At 42.6% G+C, this 14551-nt stretch overlaps 1 protein-coding gene across 1 annotated transcript in view; it reads right to left on the bottom strand.

Moving 5' to 3' along the window:
• The window catches only part of LOC112229967 (dolichyl-diphosphooligosaccharide--protein glycosyltransferase subunit STT3B-like), an 82708-nt gene that overhangs the window by 34970 nt on the left and 33187 nt on the right, over positions 1–14551 (bottom strand). Inside the window, exon 2 of the mRNA XM_024396137.2 lies at positions 4253–4361. Within this exon, the coding sequence (XP_024251905.1) occupies positions 4253–4361 (109 nt within the window). The remainder of the gene's footprint in view (positions 1–4252; positions 4362–14551) is intronic.

Below are 14551 nucleotides of genomic sequence, written 5' to 3'. Positions count from 1 at the left end.
GCCTGCGAAAGTCAGGAAACCCTTGGGTGAGCTTCACCAACTGCACGGAATGGATTCCATTTGATATCGTCAAGATGCACGACATGATCCAAATCATTAGGAGATTGTGTTGTAACTCTTCCGGGATTTGTCATGCATAGGGGCTGTGGCAGTTATGAAACTATCAGCCGGTTATTGTCATGCAATTGACTTCCAGTCTTACGGTAACTAACAGACACGTTGAGCATCTCCAGGCCGCCACACACATGGAACATATACATTTGAAAAAGTCTAATAAACCTATTTAATATACAGCACAACACTGCAGCCATTATTTATTTTAGGCAGGTCTAAAGAAACAAACAGTCTGAAGATTTTTTTTCTACGGAAGAACAGAATACGAGTCGACCAACTATGTTCTCTGGCCTATGCTCCATGCTTGTTCATTTATGCTTAAATCCAGTGCTATTATTTTATAGTAAGAAGAATAAAAACAGAAAGGATATTTTTTCCCCCATGTCAGCTAGAGAGTGTGCATATGAAGTGGCTATGTTGAGCGCAAAAGTGATTACTTGAAACAGATCCTATATGGTAGATTTAGAGTTATTTGGCAACTTTAGTTGGGAATGAGACAAACCCTTAGAATGTCTTAGAAATCAAAAACACATGGGCTGCATGGTGCGACTATAGTCGATAGATTATTTGAGAAAGTAGCTAAAAAAAGTTTGCGCTCTGTTCCTTGCCTCAGGTTGCACACGTTCTCTCATCAAGTGATCATGTTTTCACCCAATCAAACGAGTCTACATTTTCTTGTCTTTACTAATATGTAACATTTGTTTAGATATTGAATGACCTATTATCAAATGTGCAGGAACAGGGTCAAAATCACACCAGTCGGAAGTCCTGAGCGCTCTGGAGAAGGAGCTCTATTTCTCTGCTCATCTTTACATCGAGCCTGACTAGTCTCCCAGTTCCTGCCGCTGAAAAACATCCACACAGCATGTTGCTGCCACCACCACCTCCACCGAGGAAGTCTGGAGCTCTGTCAGACTGACCATCCATCGGGTTCTTGGTCACTTGCCTGACCAAGGCCCTTCTCCCCCGATTGCTCAGTTTTGGTTCCAAACTTCTTCAATTTAAGAACAATGGATGCCACTGTGTTCTTGGGACCTTCAATGCTGCAGAAGGGTTTTGCTACCCTTCCCCAGATCTGTGCCTTGACACAATCCTCCTTTCTGAGCTCTACGGACAATTCCTTCGAACTCATGGCTTTGTTTTTTGCTCTGGCATGCACTGTCAACTGTGGGGGGGTCTGTATATTTTCCAAATGAACTTTATAGGCCTATGCATAAGCTCTAATATGTGTATGGGTGTTCTGAATTAAAATCACCTTAGAAAGCGCTGTCCATTTCATTGTTTGGCTTTGAAACCTCCAATGTTTTCCACTCAGTTTCAACCTGTTCAAATTGATTGATCACAGTGAGCTGAGTTTTAAAAGCATGGTACTCTTGCATTTGCATTGTTGTCAGTGTTGAGGGACAATAGCGTGCTGAGTACAAGGACATTAGCGAGTTGGGTCCTGCTAACGCTTGTCCAGAGCGCATAAGAGGAGATTACCGTGACCCGCCGTTCACGTACAATCTGACTGCGGTCATGACCCATGACTGCCGGTATGGCTGTAATACGGTCACCGCAAAAGCCATGCATCGTGTAGGACTGCATTCCCTATATTCTCTTAACTGTCATAGACAAAGAGTGTGAGCTAATTTGCTTCTACTCTACAGTATTCCCACGACTGGTGTGATTTCTGACAAGGACTTCATAGAACCAGTGTGTTCAGAAGAGGTGATTTGTAACATTCCATTAGCGATCCAGGTTTGAGCACCATTAAGGCTGCCTGATAAAATTCAAAGGCCCTTCATACCTCATAGCCTGTAAGTATTATCAGGACAGCTGAGGGAAGCACTTCACCTTCTTTGCGTAATCATGTGGTGATGGTGGATCTAGAGATAAAAAACGGAATTTATTGAGCCAGGTAGCTGACACATGGCAAAAATTTAGCGGCAGCAGAGGCACTGTACCTGGATCTTCCCTCACTTTGCATGTTGCTGGGCATTTGCATTCTGTGTACCCAGCATCTGACACACCTGCTGGCTAAACCCTGGCACACTGAGCAGCAGTACTGTCCACTGCCTACAGATATAGACATGTTAGGATGTAGGTTAGGAAGTTCGGATCCCTTGTGCAGATTGACTGAATCCATTGCTGCTAAACAGCAACACCTGCAACTGCTACTAGCCTATATTCCGACGGGGCAATATCTGCTGCTGCTAAAACGACTGACAGTACTGAGTGCAGGCATGTCTGGCTGTCTTAAATGCTCGGTGCTTCTCTCCCACCACCCTGGACTAAGTACACTGTACACAACAGGGAACAGAGTGAAACTTCAGATGCCAACCTAGGTGGAGAAAGTGACGAGATAACACAGGGAGCCATTTTAAAAGGTTTTCCCGAAACAAGGCTGGTAAAAAAGAAAAATTGCCCCATTAAGCATCTGATTACAGTACAGAGAGACATGTCGGGAGCTGTGTGGAAGAGCAGGGTAGTATTTTATTCACAGCGCTTCAGTGCACAGGGCAGCCCCCCCCCCCAAAAAATGAGGCTCCGCCGAGAGAGGAGCGTGGGCGATAAATCTTACAGAATCGGCAGGTAGTAACTCACGGTGAAAGAGGTTGTGATTTCAACAGCAGGTCCTGTTGGTAAACCGCATGATCATTGGCAGTCATGTGGAATCCCTCAAGTTAAAAGCTCACTGGTTGCTGCCGATGCATGACAGACCGGAGAGCGCTGGGGGAGGCTTATGAAAAGGTACGGTCCATGGTGCTTTCTCATCTAACCCCCCCAAACACTAGAACACCAGAATCTAGGCCTATATCTACAGTGCATTCAGATCCCTTCCCATTTTACACATTTAATTACAGCCTTATTCTACATCGGATTAAATAAGAGAAGCAATGCGGTCTAAGGAATTGTCCATAGCGCTCCAAGACAGGATTGCGTCGAGGCACAGATCTGGGGAAGGGTACCATGAAGTGTCTGCAGCATTTTAGGTCCCCAAGAACACAGTGGCCTCCATTATATTTAAACTGAAAAAGTTTGGAACCACCAAGACACTTCCTAGAGCTGGCCGCTCATACAAACAGCCGTCCAGGGAGAAGAGCCTTGGTCAGGGAGCTAGACAAGAACCCAATGGTCACTGACAGAGCTCCAGAATTCATCTGTGGAAATGGAGAACCTTCCAGAAGGACAACCATCTCTGTAGAACTCCACCAATTAGGCCTTTTTGGTAGATTGGCCAGACAGAAGCCACTCAAAGTAAAAAAGACACAACACAGCCCGACTGGAGTTTGCTGAAAGTCACTGTAAGGACTCTCATGAGATACAAGATTCTCTGGTCTGATGAAACCAAGATTGAACTCTATGGCCTGAGTGTCACGTCTGGAGAAAACCTGGCACCCTCCCTACGGTGAAGCATGGTGGTGGCAGCATCATGCTGTGGGGATGTTTTTCAGCGGCAGGGACTGGGAGACCAGTCAGGATCGAGGGAAAGATGAACGGAGCAAAGTACAGAGAGATCCTTGATGGAAACCTGCCCCAGAGCTCTTAGGACCTCAGACTGAGGTGAAGGTTCAGCTTCCAACAGGACAATGACCCAAAGCACACAGCCAAGACACAGGAGTGGCTTCGGGACAAGTCTCTAAATGTCCTTGAGTGGCCCAGCCAGAGCCCAGACTTGAACCCGATCGAACATCTCTGGAGAGACCTGAAAATAGCTGTACAGCGACACGCCAAGTCCAACCTGACAGATTGAGAGGATCTACAGACAAGAATGGGAGAAACTCCCCAAATACAGGTGTGCCAAGCTTGTAGTGTCATACCCAAGAAGTATGAGTACTAAGTAAAGGGTCAGAATACTTAAGTAATCCTGATATTTCTGGGGGGTGTTTTAATACATTTGCTAAAGTGTCGAAAAATCTGCTTTTGCTTCGTCATTATGGGGTATTGTGTGTAGATTGAGGGGGGTGGGGCGACGATGCCTGAAGCCTTTTAATCCATTGTAGAATAAGGCTGTAATGTAACAAAATGTGTAAAAGGTCAAGGGGTCTGAATACTTTCCGAAAGCACTGTATATGCAATGTGTTCTTCCCACCTGGTTTGTTTTCAAATTGGGATGATTTAAGCTTGATCACAGCAGGGAACATGTTAAACTTACTGTGCCCCCCACGATCCTCCCCAAGGGGTACCATGACCGCTCGTCAAACCAGTTGAGGAACTCGTAAAACCCATTTGTGGTCAGGTGATGTGTTGACCTGTAGTTGAACCTGTGGGGAGAGAAGATGGCTTAAGTTGGTACCAAGGCAAATAACAGTGGCACAAAGCAGGCAGCTAGTACAAATATCTCAGAAATTTGTTGAATGTGCAAACAAATATTCATTTTGAAAGAATAGCCTTATTATTTCCATATTCTACAAAAAAAGGCAGCCAATGTCCCAGCCCACAGAGTTAAGGGACAACAGAAAGCAGGTAGGCCTAGACCTACCTGTTACGACATCCTTGAAGAGTCCACTGCTAGTGCAAGTTTGGACAATTCCCAACTATCTGACACTACCGAGACATCCCAAACAGCCAACCAGAACATAGTTGGATTGGTTTGCTTGACATCTCCACTCTTGAAACATCTAGTTTACATTTAATTCAAAAAAAAAAAAAAAAAAAAAAGTGAAATGCCTGCTCAAAGCCACGTTTCGTGCATACAGATTAATACGTGGTTGCTTGCTTAGATTCCATGCTAGGCCATGAGTTAGAATAACATCTGAAATCTTCCTATGGCTCAGCGTGATAGTGCAAGGCAGTGGTTTTAGATGAAGTGAAAAACAAATAAACCGTTTTATATGTAGGGGACAGTTGATGTAACCAGAGTGAAATACACTTCATGAGTCATTGTTGTGCAATCAATGTGATGCACCCGTGGCTCTGAAATAAGCACATCCATCCTTGTGATAGATCACGCTTGTCTGCAGAAACAGCCCTGACACTGGTATGTCAGCAATCCCCAAGCACAATAAATAGCAGCATCCTTCCCTAATACTGTCTCCATAGCAGATGATTCTGGAGGCAAGAGATTTGAGTGGAGGGTGGAGGATGATGGCCAGCACACAGTCACTGAACTGTTGGGAGACACGAGCAGCTCACACACTCACACAAATGGCTGGTCGTGTGGAGAAGCTCATTAAAAATCACTGCAAGGTGCTTTTTCCTTTTACACAACTCACCTGAAGGACTTGTATCTGCAGGTGAGGAAAGGAGAAGGCCAACATCCTTTCCTTTAATAAAGCACTTGGTGGCCTAATTCTAGGTTCCCATGCAACCTTTCTACGCAAGTAAAGTTAATGTCGGACATAAATGTCATTACAGGCCTGATGGAAACAGAACAATCGTTGGTAAAAATTGACAAAAAAGCGACAAAGGACAAAATACGACGAAGGTGGGATTTTGCTTTGGTAAAACGAATCTTGCAGAAATGAGTGGTAGTGCTTTTAATGAGCAAATATTTATATAACCATCATATCAAAGTAAACTTGGGAAACACACAATGACGTGTAGTCCTCCCACTATGACTTGTCAGGAAAGCATGCAGTTTATTAGGCTACAGATTTAATCAAATTATGATTAACTTTACAGGGTGGTGAAAGTGCAAGGCTATGAGCTTGATGCTCCTTTCCAATAAATATCGAGGGTCTTATTCTGGTGACATGATGTCCATAACAATCTCATGTAGGCTACACATGCGCTGTTGCCAACAGCACGGCGATAGTGCTGTTGACTAGACTGTACATGCCAATAGCAAAGTGGGCACACTCGCTACATAACGCAATAAGTGTGAGGGAACTTTCAGTAGAGTTGAAAATGCGATTGAAACCCATTTAACTTAAATAATATTTTGGTACATGGAACTAACTGCAAAGGGTATTTTTGTGCACAACATCGTCACACAGCCTTTTATCTGCAACAAGTCAATTTGAAGGAAACATAGCTAGCGTATTTTCTAGGTTTGTGTTTTTTTTAATCTTTCAGCATCTTCTCTGTTTGGACACATGGGAGACTTAACGTTTTGGCGCTTCTACATGGATTTCTGGTATTGAGGAAAGTGGCTTTGAACAGTATGACAAAAGCCAGTGAGGAACAAATAAGAAAAAGGATGTAAACGAACACTATTCATACTCGCAGGGCTGGTGCACTCCCTGTCGCAGCTTCACTTTCAAGTAGAATATGACATGCCCTCGCTTATGGCTCATTCATCACTCACTGACTGACAAGTTCAGTGAGACCAAGCTACCTACTGGCACGCGCGCGCACACACACACACCTATTGCAGTGAACGTAATGAGCATTGACAAGCTGGCTCATTCACAGTGAGGAACTAAGACTGCTTGAGCCACAGGGATAAACATTCCGATCACATTACTCTATAACCCGGACTCGTGAGGTCTAAGACCCGACACGAGCAGCTCACACAAACATCCCAAAATGGCTGGCATGTGGAGGAGCTCAAAAATCGCTCCATGGTGCTTTTTCCTCTACACAATTCACCTGAAGGTCTGCAGATGGGGAAAGGAGGCGCCAAAATCCTTTGCTAAAAGTGCCTGGTGGCCAAATTCTAGTCAATAACCAGGTTTCTGTGCAACCTTTTTTTGTGGCTCAAGCATTCAGATCACATTACTCGATAACCTTGAACTCAGCGTGAGGTCCGAGACTAGACATCTTCACAAGTTTGTCCAGCTGGAACAAAAATCACAACACTGAGCAATAGCCAGCAAAACCAGTGTTTCTCCAACGTTGGTGCAGGGAGAGACCAGAATGGGTCAAATGCAGCCAGGTATAAAGAGCAACCCAGCAGAGAGCTCGTATCGCCGCAAGTTAACCACTCATTCCCCACTCAGAAAACCTATTGTTTGTCTACTGTCAAAGCACAGAGGCGGAAATAAAGAGAACCACAGAAAGCACTTAAAATACTTCACCCGCTGCCTCACCTTCGTCACAAAAACACATTTTCCAATGAGCTCATTGAGAGCAGATCCGAGCTTGTCACTTTGATTAGGATAATGTGGCCGGCCAAGCGCATTAGCAATTTAATGCATAATTGCCTAGTCGGTCCCGGCTGACAGAACATCACTGAATCACAAACTAGTGAGCAGGTGGGCGTCAAAAAACACCTACCATTTAAATTCCTTCTGGCCTCAGGATTCTGTCTAACGTGTCAACTCTGGAGCAAATCTAATTGCAAAATGAAAATTACTCACAGCATGTTGTGCATTTGAGGATGCCCTCAAGGGTCAAAACTCATTTTGACGATGCCCGTTACAAGTTACCCATTGTTACAAATCCCCCATTCACTGCAAGAAAAACATGGATTCCTTTGTGATTTATGACCCGGTAATGCCTCGCACTTTGGTAACCACAATCAAATGCATCATTGGTTTTCCTGCCCTGCTCCTGGGTAAATGACCAAACTGACTTTAGTTCCAGGAGTGCACTTGCCACCTTGACTAGGCCTAACTGCCTGCTCAGCTCACACTATGAATAGCGTGACAGTTTAGGGAATTAACCACACAGTGGTACCAAATACCAACTTAACACACCTATGGCAGGTATTTTGTAATTTCAGAGAGAGAGGAAGGGGGGGAGCATTGTATTGGGTGAGAAATGCAAATAAATACCAAATGAATTCTATGGGGACCAACAAATCCATACTTGTATTCTGACTCCTGCATAAGAGTGACAGACCTTCAAAACAGATAGAGAAAATGCAAATGTCAACTATGAGGTTAGGAGTAATATTCTGAGTTGCCACCTAAAGTAGCCAGGGTGCCTGGCCCACTATCATTTGAATAACAGGATTACAACTATGTACAGTTGAAGTCAGAAGATTAAATGTATTTGGCTAAGGTGTATGTAAACTAAATTTCACAATTCCTGACATTTAATCCTAGTACAAATTCATGTCTCAGGTCAGTGAGGATCACCACTTTATTTTACGAATGTGAAATGTCAGAAATTGTAGAATATTTCAGCTTTTATTTCTTTCATCACATTCCCAGTGGGTCAGAAGTTTACATACACTCAATATTTGGTAGGACCGCCTTTAAAATTGTTTTACTTGGGTCAAACGTTTTGAGTAGCCTTCCACAAGCTTCCCACAATAAGTTGGGTGAATTTTGGCCCATTCCTCCTGACAGAGCAGGTATAACTGAGTCAGGTTTGTAGGCCTCCTTGCTCGCACATGCTTTTTCAGTTCTGCCCACAAATTTTCCATGGGATTGAGGTTAGGGCTTTGTGATGGCCACGCCAATACCTTGACTGTTGTCCTTAAGCCATTTTGCCATAACTTTGAAAGTATGCTTGGGGTCATTGTCCATTTGGAAGACCCATTTGCCACCAAGCTTTTAACTTCCTGACTGATGTCTTGAGATGTTGCTTCAATATATATATATACACACACACAACCTCTTCCACATGATGCCATCTATTTTGTGAAGTGCACCATTCCGTCCTGCAGCAAAGCACCCCCATGCTTCACGGTTGGGATGGTGTTCTTCGGCTTGCAAGCCGCCCCCTTTTTCCTCCAAACATAACGATGGTCATTACGCCAAACAGTTCTGTTTGTGTTTCATCAGACCAGAGGACATTTCTCCAAAAAGTACAATCTTTATCCCCATGTGCAGTTGCAAACCGTAGTCAGGATTTTTTTAATGGCGGTTTTGGAGCAGTGGCTTCTTCCTTGCTGAGCGGCCTTTCAGTCAGTGTATGTCAATATAGGACTTGTTTTTACTGTGGATATATATACTTTTGTGCCCGTTTCCTCCAGCATCTTCACAAGGTCCTGTGCTGTTGTTCTGGGATTGATTTGCGTGGTCCCATGGTGATTATACTTGCGTACCATTAGGCGTTTGGAAATTGCTCCCAAGGATGAACCAGACTGAGGTCAATTTTGTTTTCCTGAGGTCTTAGCTGATTTCTTTTGATTGTGGAATCCTTACAGTAGGCTCCAAGAGACCCACGGGCGATTATGGACCGCCAGGCAAGGCTCGTGCAGTGGACCCAGCCTTGGCTTACTTTCCATCCGACTCAATGGCACTCGGGGATGCCCCACCCGCTAGTCAGGACTGCGCACATACAGCCTGTTCCCCTTCTGACCGCATGCACACATGGCCATGCTGGTGGAAGAGGGTGGCACTGGTTTACTGGACAAGAGCCAAAACTAATATGATACTGTAGTGTCCAACGGATACGACAGAAGCAGGAGAAGAAGACGTTTTGGCGAATGATGAGGGGTATTCCTATAGTTTCACATGACATGGTTAAATTACTGAACTCCGTGCTCTTTAACCCATTAAATAATTGCATTGTGGAAGTTTGATGGCAATATCGTGCAGATGCTACAAGAAATTAGTTCATTCTGGATTTAAAATGTTAGCTGTAATTACTTAATCAAGCCTGTATACTGGTGAGCAAGTTAAGTCACTGCTGATGTAGTGGTGTTTGCATGAACAAGAGCAGGAAAGAAAAAAATATTACGAGGGCTCGACAATAGTCAGACAAGAATATAGGTAAAATTTGACAGAATGGCCAAGTCATTTTAAATCAAATTCATAAAAACCACAAACAATTAGGCTACTCTGATCTGAATTGCCGGTTGTAAAACTGTACATCTCAAGCGCTCAGAATTGGTTAGGCTTCTCCTCCATCATATACTGGCCATGTAAAATATTCCTAGAAATGTGTTTACATCCCTGTTAGTGATTATTTCTTCTTCGCCAAGATAACCCATCCACCTGACAGGTGTGGCATATCAAGCTGATTAAAACGGCATTAACATTATAGGCGCACCTTGTGCTGGGAACAATTCTAAAATGTGCAATTGCTTGCAATAGGCATGCTGACTGCAGAAATGTCCAGAAAACGTAATGTTCATTTCTCAAACACAAGTCGCCTCAAACATTTTATTTTTTGCTAAATAGGCAGTACATTCAACCGGCCTCAACCACAGACCACGTGTATGGCATCGTGTGGGCGTGTTTTCTGATGTCAACGTTGTGAAAAGAGCGGCCCATGGTAGAGGTGGGGTTACGGTATAGGCCGGCATAAGCTACGAACACCACAATTGCATTTTACTGATGGCAATTTGAACGCAGAGATACCATGACACGATCCTGGGCCCATTGTCGTGCCATTCACCTGCCGCCATCACTTCATGTTTCAGCATGATAATGCAAGGCCCCATGTCATAAGGATAGACCACTGAGCATGTTTGGAATGCTTTGGATCGACGTATACGACAGGGTGTCCCAGTTCCCGCCAATATCCAGCAACTTCGCACAGCCATTGAAGAGGAGTGGGACAACATTCCACCGGCCCCAATCAACAGCCTGATCAAATCTATGCAAAGGAGAGATCGCACCGCATGAGGCAAATGGTGGTCACATCAGGTACTGACCGGTTTTCTGATCCACACGTTAACCTATTTTTAAAATCTGTGACCAACAGATTCATATCTGTATTCCCAGTAATGTGAAATCCATAGATTAGGGCCTAATGATTTTGAATTACTTCCATACATGAACTCTAAAATCTTTGAAAATGTTGCATTGACATTTTTGTTCAGTATAGATAATCTTAGCTACCTTGCCCACCTTAGCAATTTGATTCCTGGTTCATTGAATGAGGGAATTATTTTATAAAGAGAAAAAGTAAATGGTTTGTAATTGTAATGTTGCAGGGTGGCCAACCATCCCCCAGGAGAGCTACAGTATAATGCATACAACGACAAGTGCCTTGAACTTTCAGAGAAGTTTAAAAAAAAAAAAAAAAAAAAAATGAAGTGGCTCATAAAGATCAGTATGTGATGAATAGGGCTGTTGCGTTGTTCGTATTTTCAACACACTGGCAGTCATGAGTCATGAATGCAGTACAATTGTGACTGTTGAGTCACGCAATCTCGTTTTATGCATTATGGACATGCTTTGGTAGTACCCAACCGGTTATCCTATTGGGCTGGTACTTAGGGCTCCATTGTCCCTATAACAGAGTACATTTGGAAAGCTTTCATACCGTTTGATTTTACACATTGTTACGTTACAGCCTTGTTCAAAAATGTATCTAAATTGTCCCTCCCTGACCAAGGCTATTCTCCTCCGATTGCCATGTGGCTAGCTCTAGGAAGAGTCTAGGTGGTTCCAAACATCTTCCATTTAAGAATGATGAGGCCACTGTGTTCTTAGGGACCTTCAAACGCTGCAGAAATGTTTTGAGACCCTCCCCCAGATCTGTGCCTCGACACAATCCTGTCTCGGAGTTCTACAGACAATTCCTTCAACCTCATGGCTTGTTTTTTGCACTGTCAACTGTGGGACCTTATATGTAGACAGGTGTGTGCCTTTCAAAATGTCCAATCAATGAAATTTACCACAGGTGGACTCCAATCAAGTTGTAAAAACATCAAGGATGATAAATGGAAACAGGATGCACCTGAGCTCAATTTTGAGTCTCCTAGCAAAGTCTGAATAATTATGTAAATAAGACATGTTTTTTTATATACGTATACACACACACACCAACATTTCTAAAAACCTGTATTCGCTATGTTGTGTAGATGGATAATTTTAAAAAATCAATTTTAGGCTTTAATGTAACAAAATGTGTGTTGGGGGGGAATTCTGAATACTTCCCAAATGCACTGTATGCAAATGCACTTAAGCACAGGCTTATGAGCACAGGCCAGAGAGAAGGGAAAAAAAGCTGTATTAAAATGATGATTGTGCTGTTATAAATTGCATACCCTACCAAATATTAGGCATGGCAGGAAAAAAAACTGTATTAAAATGATGATTGTGCTGTTATAAATTGCATACCCTACCAAATATTAGGCATGGCAGGAAAAAAAAAAACAGATTTAAGATATCTTTGCTACATAATTGGTCTAGCCTATACTTTAAAATGAAATACATTTGAGTAATGAATGTGGACTATTAAATTATGCATACCGGATGGACTGGTTACCTTATGCTAGGCTCCAAAATGTATATCCACGAGTCTGGGAGAGAACATAGGCGATGCTTTTGGTTCATTGTGCAGGGTGGATTACAGTTAGCCCATCATTAATGAATTTGTATTAGATTTAGAATTGCCTCGTAATAAGGAACTTTTTTTTTTTTTTAATCATAATAATTGGGTGACTACCTTCGGCTATACAGAAGCGCACAAAAAAAAATAATAATAATAATAATTCTTAATGATTCAGGAAAATGTTGTTCTTTTTGCAAGGTTTCCCCAAAATTCTGACAAATTTACATTCAAAGAACAAGTGAGACAGATTCTCACCTTTTTCACAGAAAAAACATCAATAGCCACAAATGTGGATATCATAGAATTACATGGATATATCTTATGTAAAATTTTAAAGTGCACTTCCTTAACTTTGTTTGGTATACAATAATTGTAAGGCCTTATCCATGCATTTTTCCAGACAATGTCAGGAATAAGCATGTTCCAGTAAAATGTCTCTCTGTGTAAGTTGGTTTTGTGAATGAAGAATGTCTTATATATTTATTACAAGATTTCTCAAGTATGCTCACGCCTTCCAAACTGAGTTCTGGATAAACTGTGATCATTACCAAAGCTAAGATGAGTTTTCATTAGTGTAGTTAGACCACTGGGAACAGCTTTGATCGCAGAAATAAACTCTGAACGGTATTGGAAACTTTCAATGTTATAAATTGTTCATATGTGAGAATATTACCCTTGTTGTCGAAAACATCAAGAACAAAGTCAATGCTATCTACTATCGTATAGCTTCGGAGTCGTGGCATTACATACTTGAGAAAAATAGGCAAGTTGACATATACACCGACTTTGAGAAGGGATTGCGTGACAATTAACTTAGCAACCGTGTGACGCAGCATGACAACGTGAACGCAATTGGTTGATAGTCTGCTGGGTGGGGCATTATACGTTTCTTAATTTATTGGATTCCCATCTCCTTTCTATAATATTTCAGGCAACAGCACCATGCAATGCACCCTGGACTAAAGACACAGACAAAATTGGCAAAATGTGGTAAATGTGGTTTTTCACAATCTAAAAGTTGTATTCCTATTAACTTTCAGTGTAGCGAGGGACTTTTTCGCAGTGCTACCGGCCGGATTTCTGCCTGCTTAAACGCTAATAACTCAGAAACATGAAATAAACCAGGGAATCGATGGAACATCACTCAGATGCACAGAAACAATATAACATTCAAAATGGGTGAACCTTCCCTTTAATACCATGAAAAACCTACTATCAATTTATCAACGAAACACGTTAATTCCCTCACATTAAAGCCTAACTAATGTCACCATTTTTTACTTTTCAAAACAAGCCAGCTGGCTGAGTTGTTGGGAAACTAACAGATGGCTGCTGCTTCAGTTCCTAGTTGGGGCACACTGCCATCATGTCAATAAGCAAGTAACTTAACAGTCTATTCAAATCAATACATGACAAGCTATGTAAAGCAGTCTGCTGAGCACAGACATAACTATGACAGAAATAGACACATTGAAAGAAAGCTGTTTGAAATTGCATTGAAAAATGTCTGCATCCCAACTGTCATGTTTCCCCAAATCTTTTGTGCTTGCAAATTGTCCTTTGAATGGAGCTCCCTCAATACCAGATTTAACTTTCTACCCAACAAAAAGGCAACAGAAAAGAGCTGTTCAACATTGATTTGCTCGACACAGCTCCAGATTGACAGAATGAAGACAAAGAGCAAATAAAACAGTGTGCCTGTAAAAGGCTGCTAGGGCAATTTTAAAGTGGGGCACAGTCTGATAAAAGACTTCCCTCGATTCTTATTGCCGTAGCCCCAAGGCAAGTAAAGGAAGTAATGGACAGGAGTGCGGCATGGTAGTTGACGGTTTCAAACCTTTCCTGGAAAAGACAACTTAAGACACTAGATTACGCTTTACTTTCAATTCAGTGTTATTGCTAAAGGCCCAGTTATGCTAATACTAAACGTTTTAATGTTCAAATAAGGATTTTAATATATGCACAATTCTCAGAAACTTACACAGGAGGCAGACTTCGAAAGCTAATGTCTGACACACCAGCTGTCTGACTGCGTATGCCATCGAATCAGTGCGTTATCACTCCCTGCATGGTTTTACTTTGTCTCTCAGCAGAAACAGAACTATGAGCTCAGTCATGGATGATGCACACAAGGAACAGTTCAGCAGTAGCCTGGCCCAATGAGAGAGACAGACTGTGGGGTGGGGGGGGTGGGGGGCTTGCTAACCATGTTCAGGACCTCTAGAGGTCAGGCTGGTTCTAAAACAAAGAAACGCAAAGCCTTACAAGAGTTCTGAATATTGCTCAGCAAGTCTCCCCACTGCATGACCAAACTCTAAACAAAATGTGTACACAGCTTCTGACAAAGAAAACAGTGGTTGTTTAGCCTCATGGTACAGGCATCAGCGGC

The sequence above is a fragment of the Oncorhynchus tshawytscha genome, linkage group LG31 (genome assembly GCF_018296145.1).
Source record: "Oncorhynchus tshawytscha isolate Ot180627B linkage group LG31, Otsh_v2.0, whole genome shotgun sequence".
NCBI lineage: Eukaryota > Metazoa > Chordata > Actinopteri > Salmoniformes > Salmonidae > Oncorhynchus > Oncorhynchus tshawytscha.
The sequence above is the reverse complement of the archived record's forward strand: the minus strand, read 5'-3'. Positions and strand labels throughout refer to the sequence as shown.